This window comes from Arachis ipaensis, chromosome B1 (genome assembly GCF_059453495.1).
Source record: "Arachis ipaensis isolate K30076 ecotype BB chromosome B1, ASM5945349v1, whole genome shotgun sequence".
Lineage (NCBI taxonomy): Eukaryota > Viridiplantae > Streptophyta > Magnoliopsida > Fabales > Fabaceae > Arachis > Arachis ipaensis.
In genome coordinates, this window is record NC_142436.1 from 76,388,910 (window position 1) to 76,406,439 (window position 17,530).

General features: G+C 38.4%; 1 protein-coding gene across 1 annotated transcript; it reads right to left on the reverse strand.

Annotated features, from left to right (window-relative positions):
• Positions 1–4,772: 4,772 nt before the first annotated feature.
• LOC148577088 (uncharacterized) lies at positions 4,773–6,574 on the reverse strand. Its single transcript, XM_088500897.1, has 6 exons — positions 6,440–6,574; positions 6,268–6,354; positions 5,929–6,060; positions 5,700–5,840; positions 5,492–5,598; positions 4,773–4,830 (listed from the first exon to the last, which is right to left on the reverse strand). The coding sequence occupies exons 1-6, from the start codon at positions 6,572–6,574 to the stop codon at positions 4,773–4,775; spliced, it is 660 nt and encodes a 219-aa protein (XP_088357023.1).
• Positions 6,575–17,530: the final 10,956 nt, after the last annotated feature.

Here is a 17,530-nt window from a genome sequence, read left to right on the forward strand (position 1 = left end):
CTCTCTTCCCCATCACCTCTTCACCACTCACATCCATCCACTCTTCCCCATAAACCTACCTCATAAACTCCACCTACCTTCAAAATTCAAAATCAATTTCCCACCCAAACCCACCCTAAATGGCCGAACCTTTACCCCCCCTCCCATCCCTATATATAACCCTCCATTCTTCCTCATTTTCACACAACACAACCCTCTCTTCTCTTCTTGGCCGAAACACAACCCCCTCTCCCTCTCCTCCATTTCTTCTTCTTCTTCATCTATTCTTTCTTCTCTTGCTCGAGGGCGAGCAAACTTCTAAGTTTGTTGTGGTAAAAGCATAAGCTTTTTGTTTTTCCATTACCATTGATGGCACCTAAGACCGGAGAATCCTCTAGAAAAGGAAAAGGGAAGACAAAAGCTTCCACCTCCGAGTCATGGGAGATGGAAAGGCTCATCTCCAAAGCCCATCAAGACCACTTCTATGATGTTGTGGCCAAGAAGAAGGTGATCCCTGAGGTCCCTTTCAAACTCAAAAGAAATGAGTATCCGGAGATCCGACATGAAATTCAAAGAAGAGATTGGGAAGTTCTAACAAATCCCATCCAACAAGTCGGCATCCTAATGGTTCAAGAGTTCTATGCCAATGCATGGATCACCAAGAACCATGATCAAAGTAAGAACCCGGATCCAAAGAACTATGTTACAATGGTTCGGGGGAAATACTTGGATTTTAGTCCGGAAAATGTGAGGTTGGCATTTAACTTGCCTATGATGCAAGGAGATGAACGCCCCTACACTAGAAGGGTCAACTTTAATCAAAGGTTGGACCAAGTCCTTATGGACATATGTGTGGAAGGAGCTCAATGGAAGATTGACTCCAAAGGCAAGCTGGTTCAACTAAGAAGATTGGACCTCAAGCCTGTGGCTAGAGGATGGTTGGAATTCATCCAATACTCCATCATCCCCACTAGCAACCGATCTGAAGTTATTGTGGATCGGGCCATCATGATTCATAGCATCATGATTGAAGAGGAAATAGAAGTTCATGAAGTCATCTCTAATGAACTCTACAAAATAGCTGAAAAGTCATCCCCCATGGCAAGGCTAGCTTTTTCTCATCTTATTTGCCATCTATGTTACTCAGCTGGAGCTTTCATAGAAGGAGACATTCCTATTAAGGAAGAGAAGCCCATCACTAAGAAAAAGATGGAGCAATCAAGAGAGCCCATTCATGGAGCTCAAGAGGCGTATGAAGCTCATCACCATGAGATCCCGGAGATGCCTCAAATGCATTTTCCTCCACAAAACTATTGGGAGCAAATCAACACCTCCCTAGGAGAATTGAGTTCCAACATGGGACAACTAAGGGTGGAACATCAAGGGCACTCCATCATCCTTCATGAAATAAGAGAAGATCAAAAAGCAATGAGGGAGGAGCAACAAAGACAAGTAAGAGACATAGAAGAGCTCAAGGACATCATTGGTTCCTCAAGAAGGAAACGCCACCATCACTAAGGTGGATTCATTCCTTGTTCTTATTTCTTTTGTTTTTCGTTTTCTATGTTATGTGCTTATCTGTGTTTGTGTCTTCATTACATGATCATTAGTAGTTAGTAACTTTGTCTTAAAGTTATGAATGTCCTATGAATCCATCACCTCTCTTAAATGAAAAATGTTTTAATTCAAAAGAACAAGAAGTACATGAGTTTCGAATTTATCCTTGAACTTAGCTTAATTATATTGATGTGGTGACAATGCTTCTTGTTTTCTGAATGTATGCTTGAACAGTGCATATGTCTTTTGAAGTTGTTGTTTAAGAATGTTAAATATGTTGGCTCTTGAAAGAATAATGACTAGGAGACATGTTATTTGATAATCTGAAAAATCATAAAAATGATTCTTGAAGCAAGAAAAAGCAGCAAAGAACAAAGCTTGCAGAAAATAAAATATATATATATATATAGGCGAAAAAAAAATAGAAAGAAAAAGAGAAAGCAAGCAGAAAAAGCCAAAGCTCTTAAAACCAAGATGCAAGAGCAAAAAGCCAGTAACCCTTAAAACCAAAAGGCAAGGGCAAATAAAAAGGATCCCAAGGCTTTGAGCATCAGTGGATAGGAGGGCCTAAAGGAGTAAAATCCTGGTCTAAGCGGCTAAACCAAGCTGTCCCTAACCATGTGCTTGTGGCGTGTAGGTGTCAAGTGAAAACTTGAGACTGAGCGGTTAAAGTCAAGGTTCAAAGCAAAAAAAAAAGAGTGTGCTTAAGAACCCTGGACACCTCTAATTGGGGACTTTAGCAAAGCTGAGTCACAATCTGAAAAGGTTCACCCAATTATGTGTCTGTGGCATTTATGTATCCGGTGGTAATACTGGAAAACAAAGTGCTTAGGGCCACGGCCAAGACTCATAAAATAGCTGTGTTCAAGAATCATCATACTGAACTAGGAGAATCAATAACACTATCTGAACTCTGAGTTCCTATAGATGCCAATCATTCTGAACTTCAATGGATAAAGTGAGATGCCAAAACTATTCAAGAGGCAAAAAGCTACAAGTCCCACTCATCTAATTGAAGCTATGTTTCATTGATAGTTTGGAATTTATAGTATATTCTCTTCTTTTTATCCTATTTGATTTTCAGTTGCTTGGGGACAAGCAACAATTTAAGTTTGGTATTGTGATGAGCGGATAATTTATACGCTTTTTGACATTGTTTCTAGTATGTTTTTAGTAGGATCTAGTTACTTTTAGGGATGTTTTCATTATTTTTTATGTTAAATTCACATTTCTGGACTTTACTATGAGTTTGTGTGTTTTTCTGTGATTTCAGATATTTTCTGGCTGAAATTGAGGGACTTGAGCAAAAATCAGATTCAGAGGTTGAAGAAGGACTGCTGATGCTGTTGGATTCTGACCTCCCTGCACTCAAAATGAATTTTATGGAGCTACAGAACTCAAAATGGCGCGCTTTCAATTGTGTTGGAAAGTAGACATCCAGGGCTTTCCAGCAATGTATAATAGTCCATACTTTGCTCAAGTTTAGATGACGCAAACTGGCGTTCAACGCCAGCTCTCTGCCCAATTCTGGCGTCCAGCGCCAGAAACAAGTTGCAAAGTGGAGTTCAACGCCCAAAATGGCACAAAAGGTGGCGTTCAACTCCAAGAAGGACCTCTACACGTGCAACACTCAAGCTCAGCCCAAGCACACACCAAGTGGGCCCCGGAAGTAGATTTATGCATCAATTACTTACTTCTGTAAACCCTAGTAGCTAGTTTATTATAAATAGGACCTTTTACTATTATATTAGACATCCTGGATTGTATTTTGATCCTGTGATCACGTTTTGGGGGCTGGCCTCTCGGCCATGCCTGGACCTTTCACTTATGTATTTTCAACGGTAGAGTTTCTACACTCCATAGATTAAGGTGTGGAGCTCTGCTGTTCCTCAAAGATTAATGCAAAGTACTACTGTTTTCTATTCAATTCAACTTATTCCACTTCTAAGATATTTATTCGCACTTCAACCTGAATGTGATGAACGTGACAATCATCATCATTCCCTATGAACGCGTGCCTGACAACCACTCCCGTTCTACCTTCGATTGAACGAGTATCTCTTAGATTACTAATACAGGGGACCGAGTCCGAGATATTGGGATCTTCGTGGTATAAGCTAGATTGATGGCGGCATTCATAAGAATCCGGAAAGTCTAAACCTTGTCCGTGTTATTCCGAGTAGGATTCTGGGATTGAATGACTGTGACGAGCTTCAAACTCACGAGTGCTGGGCGTAGTGACAGACGCAAAAGGATAGTAAATCCTATTCCAGTATGATCGAGAACCTCCAGATGATTAGCCATGCAGTGACAGCGCATCGGACCATTTTCACAGGGAGGAATAGGATGCAACCAACGACAAAGGTGATGCCTCCAGACGATTAGCCGTGCTGTGATAGAGCATTTGGATCATTTTCCCGAGAGAGATCGAAAGTAGCCATTGGCACCGGTGACATCCTTACATAAAGCCAGCCATAGAAAGGAGTAAGATTAATTGGATGAAGACAGCAGGAAAGCAGAGGTTCAGAGGAATGAAAGCATATCCATACGCTTATCTGAAACTCTCACCAATGATCTACATAAGTATTTCTATCCTTCTTATTAAAATTCGAAAACCCCATTACTATTTTATATCTGCCTGACTGAGATTTACAAGGTGACCATAGCTTGCTTCATACCAACAATCTCCGTGGGATTCGACCCTTACTCACGTAAGGTATTACTTGGACGACCCAGTGCACTTGCTGGTTAGTTGTGCGAAGTTGTGAACCATGGTATTGGCATCATGTTTTTGGCGCCATTGCCAGGAAAAGAAAGAGCAATGAATTTTACATAATCAAAGTGTAATCACAATTTCTGCGCACCAGTAATCCATCTTGAATCAAATATAAATATTAACATTTGATACATACATTGATATTAAGAATAGATATATACATTAACATTGACATATATACATTTGAAAGAAGCATTGTTTGCTTTTTTAACAAGTTAAACAAAATATATACAACTACTATATGCATTTTTTGATACATACATTGACATATATACATTTAAAGTATGCATTTTTTGCTTTTTAAACAAGTTAAACAAAATATTGTTAATTACAACTAGTATATGCTATTTGCTATCTAAATTTCCAGATGTGTATTTACAATAAGGGCTGGATAGGAAAGCAGATGGCTTGGTGAGTCTTATTGCTTCAGATTCCTAAATCACTTGGTCTCTGATTTTGTTCATTTCATGAAACAGAAGATTTGGACCATATTGGTATCTGAAGTCATCAATCTATTTCTGCATTTCAATTGAAATGAATTAGTTACATAATAAATGAATCCAAATGAAATAAGAACAATATCATTCAAAGCCCTAATCATACTGTAAAAATGCAATCACAATAACCCTAAATCCTGAACACATTAAATATCAAGTAAATCAAAATCACATTAAATAACAACAAATTTTATTCAAATCCCTAGTTATATACTGTAAAAATGCAATCACAGTAACCCTAAACTCGAGCAAATTAAAAAGAGGCCACCGAACCGAAAAATATTCACTTGGTGAATCAAAATTATAAGACCCACCGAACCGAAAATTGTTTATGTAGTGAATAAATGGTGATCAAATTTTAGTCAACAAGAATAGTATTTCTGCATGGAAAAGAACTATTGAACAGAGTAACAACCAACTTCAAAGCTCTAATTATACTATCAACTTAACTTAATGAAATAAGAAAAGAAAGAAGTTTATTAATTTAGAAAGTACTTACTTGTGTCCAAGCTTTATATTTATATCTCTTCCTGCTTTTGATTTTTTGTGGATCTATTGTTTCGAGCCATTTGATCACGTCTATTTCACAATCTTAGCTAAGCAAGAATTGAGTATAATACTGTCAATAGTATACAAAATAAAATACATTAAAAATAGTACTATAGAAGAGAAAGATTCTTACTTTGTACGTTGACCATTCAATTGGATATACTCTGCTTCCTCTCCCAGTCCATCCTCCATTAAGGGTTCCGCCCCAGCGTACACCCTCATCTGGGAAATTATTAAATCCTGAAAGAGACAAAAAAAAGTAAATAAACAGAACCAACAACAGTGAACCAAACTCCTCTCATGTACAGAATAATTTGAATAATTTACAAGAAAATACTTACAAAAAATTTATTCAGTTGCTTTCTAGAATCAGCTATATTTTCTGAGAGCTTATTGATAAGGTCAAGGACATAGAATTTCTTTTTGTTTACATCAGCAATCCACAACCACCAATGCCCTCCATTGAAAATTGGGACAAATAGCTGAAGTTTCAGAAAATTATAGAATATTTCAGTCGAAACAATAGCAAACAAGAGAATTATCAAAGAATTTTTAGAAACTACAACTTACAAATGGATGCGATGCAAGTTTCCTTTTGTCAAGAAACTGGCGGTGGTGGGCATACTGCTCAATATCAAACCTGTAGGCCTTGTTTGTCCTCTTATCAGTGTACTCTACGCCATGTGTTCCCAACATAAAATTCTGCAAAATGAACATCAGTTAAATCACATTTTCACCGAACCAAACACAATTCATATGCTGAATAAAACGTAAAAAATATTCAATTATCAAGAGAAAAGTTTTCTTAATGCAAAAGAACTCAACAGAAGACATAAGAATCAGGTGAACCAATATTAACATTCTGACCGAACCGAAAAGTAATCAGAGTGAATAAGAAATTTAGCTTACCACAATATCCAGCGGCACAATGTATATTTGTTCCTGATACCGCTTAGTTTTTATTTCATTTAGAATCATGCTGTGTATACTAACCACCTATAGGATGAAAATTTATGAGATATACTATATAAGAGTGTTTAAAAAAATCATTAATGTTAACGCAATTGGAAAAAGGATTTACCACAGCATGCACTTGTTCTTCGGGCATTAGAAACATGAAATATTCTCTTAATCCCTCGTAGAGTGCCTCATGTTTCAAGACAAATACTGGTTCATATTCATTGGTACCATCTTTTGTCTGTTTCATATGTGTCATCCAATGATAACACTTTTCAACCAGCTCGTTCGTGATTTTTGTCTTTTTTTGCGGGGTTTTGTAAACTTGAGCCACTGGTAAGGTTGGTTCTGAAGATGTTCCTTCAGCAAATTTCAATGCTGCTGTCACTCCAACATCTACCACCGCCTCTGCCAGGATTTCAAGCTGTGAAACACTCTCTTGAGAGGGATGACTTGGTTGAGATGCTGGTGGACTTATCCCAAGGCTAAAGAAAGGCCTTTCATTTTCCCTTTTCCTAGGTTGAGCAGCACTGCAAGATGATAGATATTTAACAATGATATTAAACAAAATTGATTTTAATCATTATAGTGAACCGAAATCCAAACAAATAGTGAACCTCACTCCAAACTTACAGTGAACCGAAATGATATTAAAAAAAATGATATTAAAGAAAAGCAAGTAACATACCTATCAAATGATGACAAGATTAGAGTTTCTTTTTCTGATTGCCGTGCCACCCGAGGTTCTTTGGATTGTTCTTCATCAGAAACTTCATAGACATCTGCATCCTTGAAAAACTCTTCAATAACAGAACTTGTAAGAGAGCCCGTAACATCCTACTTTTTCGGTTCTGAAGGGCAGCTATAAAAAACAGAAGAGAGTCCAAAGACAAGAACACATTGCATTCATTTCTAGTTTCAACTGAACCATAATTAAACCATGTATAAGCAGTAAACATTATCGGTATTTATATAAACAATAAAACTTACACATCAACAGGTGCTTCTTGTTCGGATTGCTGCGCTGTTGGTTCTTCGCAAGGCTGTTGTTGCTGTTCCAAAGGTCTACTGCATTAAACAGTAAACATTTCTATAATTATCCCAAACTATTATCATATTTAACAATGATATTTAACAGAAATGACATTAATGATTATAGTGAACCAAAATCCAAACTTATAGTGAACCAAAATCCAAACTTACAGTGAACCAAAATTATATTAAACAAAAGTGATATTAAAGAATTTAATGCTTACACATTAACAAGTGCTTCTTGTTCTGATTGCTGTTGCACCGGTGGTTCTTGGGCTTGTTGCTGTTGTTCTTTGGTAGGGCTGTTGCATTAAATAGAAAACAGTTCAATAACAACCATCAAAATTAAAAAGAATTTTTATGTGAAACTTACTCTTCATTAGAAACTTCATACACATAGTCATCTTTGAATAAGTCTTCAATTACAGAACTCGTAAGAGACACTGTAACACCCTGCTTTTCAGCTTCTTGAGGGCAGCTGTAATAAACAGAAGAGAGTCCAAAGACAAGAACACATTGAATTCATTTCTGGTTTCAACTTAATCATAATTAAACCATGTATAAGCAGTAAACATTGAACAAGATTCATGTGGTGAATAAATATTTATTAACTTACTCATTATTAGAAGTTTGTTGTGTTTCCTTTTGTGGAGGGACATAGATGAAGTCATCTTTCATCAACTCTTCCTGAACTGAACTTGGAAGAGACAATGCAAGAGGAGGTCTAAGGAATGTAAACAAGGATAAAGTTAATGTTGAATAATTAGAATTTGTTTTAAAAAATAGGAATTTGCACATTGAAAAACTCACATTTTCAAAGGTTGAGAACGAGTTTGTTATTGAAACTCAATGATTTGTAGGTCAGAATCAGGTGTAGCTCTAGTGACATTTAAACACAATTTTCTTGTGATTAATTAAACAAAAATTATTAAATAAATCTAAAAGAGTAACATAAATATTTTTAACTTACACTGGTGGAGTTTTAAGAGTCTTTCTTGGGAATATTTTATTTTTTCTAAAATATTTGACCATGCTTTCTAAAAAAGATAATAAATTAAAATTAGAAACCAAGATTAAAAGCAGAGGTCTAGAAACACATTAAATTCATTTTTGGGTAACCACCAAACCGAAAATACAATATGTAGTGAACCAATTTACCTGGTATTGCTCGCGGTATTTACAGAAGGTGTAGAGCTTCCTTGAGTCTGTAAAAGTTGCTCATTATCCAGATTTACAGTCGGCACTCTAAGCAAGATAAATAAATATTAGTAATTCAATCTAGAGGAATTACAAAAGGTTGTAGCAAAAGTAAGCAAAGAAAGAAAAAGAACTCGCAAATAATAAACTGAATCTTACGTCTGAGAGACTTCATTTTGTGCCTTTGGAGATTCAAACTGATTCGGAGCAATGTTTGCTGACTGAGCTCCATCATTTCTTTTCTTTGATCTTTTTTCTCTTATCATTTCCAATGCTCGTTTTCTTCTTTCCGAAGTATTGTCTTTTTCTTGTTCAGTTCTGAAAGTTCACAAAATAAGTATCAAGGAATCTAGAACGTAAGTATCAATAAAAGAAAATATGATTCGAGAAACTTACTCCTTGTCAGGTTCGGTTGTTGTTTTTGCCACCCTTTCTGGTTGTTTTCTTTTTATTACGGGTGTTTTCTCAATTTCATTTTCTCTTTAAAATAGATAAACACATTGAATTTATACCAGAGACAAGACATTAACAATGAAGTCAACCCAACTCACAGACACCACCAAACCGAAATAAATTAAAGTGCTAAACCGAAACTTAGAAGCCCACCGAACTGAAAATAAATATATATGAAATCAACAAAACATCTCACAGAAATTATGCAATACTTACTCGCTTTCAGATTCTCTTGTGCTCTCTGAATCTATAGGCACAGGCTTTATTTTTTTGGTTTGTTTTTTAACCACCTTCAGTGGTTGTTTTCTTTTCTTTGTTGTGGTTTTTTTTTTATTTCTTCTTCTATGCAATACATAAGAACAAGTGCATAAGAAAAAATTTAAGCAAATACAAATTAAATGAAATTAATATGAAAATTAAACTTATTCAGATTCGGAAAGTCTTTCCTCTTCTGAAGAAGAATCCGTCTCAACAATTTTCTTTTTATTTTCTTTCCTTTATCTTTTTTGTCCAAGTTACTTGTTTTTGTTTTTTCTTTCTTTTTTTTCTTTCTGTACAGAAGAGTCCCTAAAACAGAAACAAGATCTCAATTATTTAATCATCAAAATAACAAATTAACAATCCGGTGAACCGAATGAAGAAATCCTACCGAACCGAAAAATATTCATATGGTGAATAGTACATGACAACTATTTATTCATCAAGAAAAATGTTTCTTAATGCAGAAACATTCAAATGAACAAACTAACAATTGCAAGTAGGACAAATAAATTAATTATAACCTAAAACAGAAGTTTATTTAGTTAGTAAAGTATTTTAAAAGCATTTCAAAGCAAATTTTTTGGGGAATTTTAGTAGAGTATTTACCAATGGTTGTGTTGTTTCGGATGAAATCCGTTCAATGATCATTTTCCTTGTCCAATGGGCCACCCATGGTGCAGGGGGAGCATCAGGTGCAAACGGGCAGGGGAACTTTGTTTTGTGGAAGTATATCAACATTAATACAAAAACACAGGCTGTTTCTTCCCCTTTTCTCTTGTTTTCAACTCCTTTCATTAAGAAGTTGAGAACATGCTTTGCCCAATCCTATTCCCGAATGTTGTCCACATGAAAGATCGGTGGCTTGTGGATTGGAGAGGCCACACTTACTGTTGTGGGGAGCAAGAAGCACTTTTGTATGAAGACAACAAAAGTCCTCTTGAATTTTTTTTCGGTTCTCCTCCCCTTCTACACTCATATCCAGCACATTCCTTGTCTGCTGGATTCAGGTTGTTGTAATCAACCTTTCCAGGAAAAATTTTCTCTACAATATTTTAATAGCAAAAATCAGACAAAAACAGTCAGTTTAATTTTTCGGACACCAATGAACTAAAAATAAGCAGTAAGTGGAAAATGTATTACCTCCGTTGGTTATGCCGAAGGCAGCTGCTACTTTCTGAGGAGTTATGTATATTCTCCCTTGGAGAGTTTTCAGGCATCGTCTTTCTTCATCAAACCGATCAAGCAATTCTTTCAACAGTGTATTAGAGACGTTCATTTCTAGGACATTTGCCAGGGCACCAAATCCCATTTCTTCCACAATATCTTTCTTTTCTTGACTCATTTCCCTGTACACTGTTGATATTGCCTTTGTTTGGCATCTGCAATAGTGAGTTTTCTGTAAGTTTTGAAACAGAATGTGAGGATATATTTATAATACAAAATAGATATTATTCGAATGAAAGCGGATAAATATATTTAATCTGCTTACGTTATAATGTGCCTTCTCCTTCATTGTTGCCATTTTCTTGTTGTGTTTTGTTGTAATGAAAAATTTTGGTCAATATTTCATTCAATATATCAACATGAACAAGCATGTATATCTTAATCAAGTCAATTAAAATGTCACAACCCACCGAACTGAAAATTGTTCACTCAAAGAACCAAAATTACAAAGGCTACTGAACTGAAAAATGTTCATGTGGTTAATAAATGATGATCAACTTTTAATCAACAAGAATACTGTTACGGACTGCCATAGTCCAGCCCAAGAGGTCGTCGGATCGGGGCACCGCCCCACTCAAGCCCAAAATCCTCGACAAAGGGTTCTTACGGGTCGGTCACCTACACCCGACCCGGAGTCCAGCCAGCTTACCACCTCTAGCACGTCATCCTGCGGGTCAGTACCCTCTAGGTCGGTGCCCGACACCCCGACCCGGAGTACGGACGACCCGCACGCATGGAAGGTGACAGCTTACTCTCCACCAATGGGCTTGACCATTGGTGGGCCTACCCAACACAATATATAAGGGAAGAGGACAGCTCTTCCCCCAAGGTACGTTGCCCCCTTACCTGATTCTGCCACCTTTAGTACGGACTCTGACTTGATCGTTGGAGTGTCCTTGCAGGTGGCCACCCCCCTGCTCCGTCCACCCTCTGACGTTGCCAACGCACTCCTCTTCTCGCTCCACGCCCGTTCGGGACCTATCCCTCTCTCCTACTCATCACCTACCGACAACCCGAGAACCCCAGGTAACGAACATTGGCGTCGTCTATGGGGATCCCGCCACGAACATGGAGCAACACATCACTTCGGAGTAGCTCCGCGAAGGAGGCGGAGCCCGTTTGAGCAGAGCGAGCTCGACAGCCCGCGCTGCCGAACACCCAAGACCCTCCGTTCAGCCCAACCAAATGTACACCCAGACCCCTGAAAGGCGCCCCTTCGGGGGGACAGGGGCCGACAGCGCCAGGATCATGCAAGAGCTTAGGCACAAGGTACAGAACCTCCAGCGGGAGTTGGCGGCGAGAGACCAATCCCACTGAAACGCCACCCACTCACATGGCGGCGTTAGCCGATCCCACACCCACACCCGCTCCCCCGCTCGCGCGCACGACAGCCAGGGTAGAACCCTAACAAGGCACGAGGAGGTGCATACCCAAGCGACTTCTAGACCTACTCGAAGCAAGTCAGAAAGTCGTTGGGGGTCCCAGAAAGAAGCCAGAAGACAAGAAGACCCCGTCATCTTGGGAGCAACCCCCTTCCACCCATCTATCCTCAAGGTCCAGCTTCCGAGAAATTTCGACAAGCCGACGAACATGAGGTATGATGGGACCAAGTACCCCCAGGAGCATGTCACAGCCTTTGAACCAAGAATGAACTTGGAAGGAGTAGATGACGCGGTTAGATGCCGGGCGTTTCCTGTAACGCTAGCCTATGCCTAACAATGAATGCCTGGAAATCGACGGCCTCACGGACTCTGTCGCTAGCCTATGCCTAACAAACGGCCTGCTGAATGAAGACTTTAGGAAACACCTCACAACAAAGCCTGTATGGACCATGCAGGAAATCCAAAGCATAGCCAAAGAATACATTAATGACGAAGAGGTTAGCCAGGTTGTGGCAGCCAACAAACGACAGCCTCCCAACCCGACAGACACATCAGGTCGAAAGGTACAAAGAAGCTCCCATGGACGGCACCCCAAATAAACTGCCCAAGCAACCAAGGGTATGGAGATTCACGAACTACACGCCACTTACGGTGCCCATAGTGGAAGTCTATCAGCAAATCACAGACAAAGGAATCCTGTCCAGACCTAGACCCCTGAAGGAGAGAACGGGAGGCAACAAAAACCTTTACTGCGATTACCATAAGGGATTTGGACACACAACACAAGATTGCTTCGACCTCAAAGATGCCTTGGAACAGGCCATCAGAGAGGCGAAACTGAGCGAATTCTCCCGGCTCATCAGGTAGCCAAGGAGGCGAGAAAGAGAACGTTTCGAGGAAGACCGAAACTGAACTGTCAAGCCAGCGAGGGAACGTGCCCTACCACCTTCCTCTGGTTGCGAAAAGTATGAGTGAGAAGCCCAGCTTTAACTCTCACTTTTGAACGTAGGCGGGATTCTGCCACAGCCCCTACGATGGATAATAATGCATATTATAATTACAGATTCAATCTCAGAGGCCACTCCTCATAACACACTTCCACTCATACTCATTCCATCAACCTTAGCCATTCACCATTTCCATTCCAAACTCATTAGTTCCTTAGTTTCTCAATTCATCATCAGCAATCACCAAGTTCACTACTCTTCCTTCTCTCTCAAACAAACTTAACATAAAAACATCAGAAACCTAAACCTCTGTTCTCTAACTTTTCAATATAATCATCAACTAAAACCCTTGGCCTATTTCCCTTATTTCCATACTCAAATCTAATCCCAAAAACCTTAAAATGGTGTTATAGAAGCTTACAACCTTGTTGGGAAGGTAAAATAGTTGAAAACAAAGTTTAAAATTATGAAACAGAATGTGTGCGTCCGCACCGGGGTGTGCGTGCGCACGCCCAAGAAGATTTTAAAAGTGTGCGTACGCACAGGGATGTGCATATACACAGGTATTATAATTTACAAGCCTACTCACTCGCACAAGCTGTGCGAGCGCCCCTAACAGATGACCATTCCCGACTTGTGCGTGCGCACAGGGCTGTGCGTCCGCATAGGTCATAACTCTTCATTGATGTGCGCGCGCACAAGTTATGCTAACGCTGCAAGCAGTAAACCTTTCCTGCCTGTACGTACGCACAAGTCTGTGCATCCGCATAGAATAATATTTTTTGCAGGATTTGTGCGTGCGTACATATCAAAAATCCTGAAATTCTGCAACTCTGCAGAATTTCATATTTTCAACAGCAAATTTGAATGATCATAACTCCCTCTACAAAATTCCAAAATTTACAAACTTTATATCAATTTGAAGAGTTTTTAATAAGCTTTAATTTAAATCAAATTTCAACAAATTTTGAAAACCGGGGAAAAAGTTATAATCAGACAAAGTTCACCAAAAATCCATTTTCACCCAAAAACCTCTTAACCTCAAATTCACCAAATCTCACAATTCAAAACCAAACCAATCATAATCCAAACAATACCAAAACATCATCAAGGTCCTTACCATTCTTCTCTCAACTCATTCATCCATAATATCCCCATTTACGCCATTTAACACCATCAAAACCCTTAATCATCAACATCCAAAACCATCATAAACACTCATAATCATCATCAACCAATAACATCAACAACCACTATAAATCCTCATCAATTCCAATAATCATTTTCAGACAAAGTCTAACATTAACCAAGTCCATTATAAAACTCATCAACACCAATAATACTCAACCATCATCATCAACTACACTAACCAACCATACGATCGTCATCAACATCCATCTTCAAATCTCAACAACCACCAACATAATTCATCAATATTCATCATCTATCAATACCAAGCATCACTCTCAATCTCATTTTACCTCAATCTACATATTTCACACCATATTATCATTACTACATCATAATTCACCAATATACTCAAAAATTATCAACCCATCATAATTCATCATATATCATCATTCAACAACTCAAATCCTCAAATCATTATACATCATCACCATACAACAAGCCCAACAACCAATTTAATTCAATCCTATCCTATGGGTCACTAGCCTAAGTGTCCAGAAATATTACATATTACATGAAAGAAACCGAAACCATACCTTGGCCGATTCCCAAACGCACCAAACACCAAAACGAAGCCACCAAGCTTGATTCAAGGCCTCAACCAACTCCAACAAAGACCAAAGCTCAAACTAACAACACATATATATACCAACATCAAAACCTAAGATACAAAAAATAACTAAACACAAAGGTGTAGTAGAACCTTACCTTATCCAACGAGAGTAGGGGCAAAATCCATCAATTACCCACTACTAGAGATCACCTAGACAAGCAAAACCACAAAATCTACTCAAATTTCATAACCAAAATCGTGCAGAAACTTAGGGCACAAAACTAGAGCATGAGATTCGGTTTCTTACCAGATTTCTTTAGATAGAAATGTAGATCTCGACGAGAGCTTCGCGTGGCTGTAAACGACTCGTCAATCGGAGCTCCGGATCAAAAGTTATGGCTCCCGAAAGGTGGAGGTAAATAGTGTCACCCCCTTCCTTCTCCCTTCTCATAAACCGCGGCCCTCTCTCTCCTAGGGCTAGAAAAATGAGTTCAAAGCTCATTAAATGAGCTTATATATATTGGGTCTTGGGCCCGGTTTGGATCCGGTCCAACCCGTTAGCGTTTTTGGTCCGTCTAGCCCACTTTGGGCCAAAACCTTTAAGATTAGTACCCGGTTTTCAATTCTAAATTATTTTTATCCTTTCAAAACAATAAATTAATTTTCAAAATATTATTTTCCAAAATATGCGATACTGGACAGACTAGAGCCGGTACTGCCAGCTTAAGCGCCAGTACACATTTTTTACAAAAACTTTTCGAAAGAAATACATTTTCCAACTCAGAAAAATTCACTAAAATCAAATTTCTCATTTATATTTTCAAATTAAAACTTCTAAATTTTGAATCTATTTCGGTCACTAAAATTATTTTATTAAAACGATTTTACGTGAAAACGCGGGTTCTTACACTTGTCACTAACCACAACATGATAATTGCAAGGATTAATCCCATTAAGTCATCCTCTAACAAGTAAAGGAAAGTCAAATAAGCTACACCAATCCTAATCCATAAGTCCTAACCTTCTCACTAATTAATTTAGAGAAAACTAGAGTCAATGGATACCAATTATCAACACTTAGACATTAGCAACCCAAGTTCACCTAAGTTACCATCCCAAGCAAAGAACACAAAAATCTACTCTAACATTCTTCCAAGCATTTTGCTAAACACTTGGAAGGCATAAAATGAAAATATAAGAAAATTGCAAGAAAAGTAAATCTACAACTACTATTTGCAAGGAAATTAACAACAACAACTCAAATCAACAATAAAGGAAATCAAACATAAATTGCATTAAAAGAAAAATAGAAGAAAGAAGAGTGCATCAACAACAAAGTAATCATTTACAAGAATAAAGTGATAAACTAGAGAAGCAAAGGTAGAGAAACAAGAAATTAGAGAGGAAAAGTAAATCAAAGCAAGAATTAAACCTAGATCTAAGAATTTCTAATCTACATCTAACCTAATTCTTGAGAGAAGAGAGAGCTTCTCTCTCTAGAAACTAACTAAAGCATGATGAAAATTAAACTATGTGTTCCCCCCTTGACTCCTCTTGATTTTTGCATGTAATAGGCTCTGGAAGCCTTGGATTTGGACCTGGGTAGCCCAGAAATCGCCCCCAGTGTTATTACTTTAATGAGGTCACGTGCGAGCATCGACGCGTACGCATAGATCACGCGTACGTGTCGATTAGATTTTTACTTTCCACGCGTACGCGTCGTGTACGCGTACGCGTCGCCATGCGACTTCAAATTCACGCGTGTGCGCCTGGTACGCGTACGCGTCGGTGAATGCATCCCAAATCTTTGATTTTGCATGCTTTTCTCTTCACTCCTTTGATCCATTCCTAGCCTTTTCAACCTGAATTCACTAAAAAACACATCAAGGCATCTAGTGGAATCAAAGGTGAATTAAAAGTAGCAAATTAAAGGCCTAAAAAATATGTTTTCACACATAAGCACAAATTAAGGAGAATTTATAAAACCATGCTATTTCATTGAATAAATGTGGGAATAATGGATGAAATCCACTCAAATTAAGCATAAAATGTACCACAAAATAGTGGTGCATCAGTCAACCCCTTAATGCTCACTAGGACGTCCTCCGTAATGCCAACCACTGAGATTATACTCTTATCTGCCAAAACAAAACGTGCTGCTGACCTTTTCAAGGGTGGGAGCCTCAAGACATCATATACAGATAATAGCATAATACTAACACATACACCTAAATCACACATGCAATCAAAATATTGTACACCCTCTATAGTACAAGTAACCATGCAGGGACCGGGATCACCACATTTCTCCAGTATAGCACCCATTAAAGCAGAAATAGAGCTACCTAAAGGAATAGTTTCTAAATCATGTATTTTATCCTTATTCATGCATAAATCTTTTAGAAACTTAGCATACTTAGGTACCTGGAGAATAGCATAAAAAAGGGAAATAGTTACCTCAACCTTTTTAAAGATCTCCACCATCTTAGGGTCTAGCAACACTTACATCTTTGTCCTCTTAGCAAGGTGTGGAAAAAGAATGGGAATGGCTTCTCTCATAGCATCATCTTCCTTGGATACTCTTTCTTTGGTTGAGCTACTTCCGCATCAACCGCATCATGTACCTTATCCTCTTCTTCAACGTCTTCTACCTCAACAACATCTTCAACTTGAATGTCTTCTCTGAAGCTTGGCTCCTCGGGACCTCTCTCTTGTAATGTAGTGCCGGACCTCAAAGTAATGGCATTAATTTCACCTTTAGAGTTGGGTAAAGGTTGAGAAGGAAGTGAACTAAAGCTTGAAGGTTGATTGTTGGGGGTAGAGGGTGGTTCCATATGGGATATGAGAGCTTGTAGAGTGGAGTTAAGACCGTTGATGCTAGAGTTGAGTGCACTTTGAAGGTCTTTTTGTCCTTGCATAATAGAGCGAAGCATCTCATCATTAGAGGAAGAAGGGAGGTAGGTAATTTGAGGGGCTTG

What these genes read in the sequence shown, in the direction of transcription:
- LOC148577088 (XM_088500897.1), bottom strand. Translation starts at nt 6,574, where the DNA reads ATGACACATATGAAACAGACAAAAGATGGTACCAATGAATATGAACCA. An exon ending in TTGTGCCGCTGGATATTGTG is followed by an intron (nt 6,061 to 6,267) that starts GTAAGCTAAATT and finishes TTCATTTTGCAG; the next exon opens with AATTTTATGTTGGGAACACA. An exon ending in AACTTGCATCGCATCCATTT is followed by an intron (nt 5,841 to 5,928) that starts GTAAGTTGTAGT and finishes CTGAAACTTCAG; the next exon opens with CTATTTGTCCCAATTTTCAA.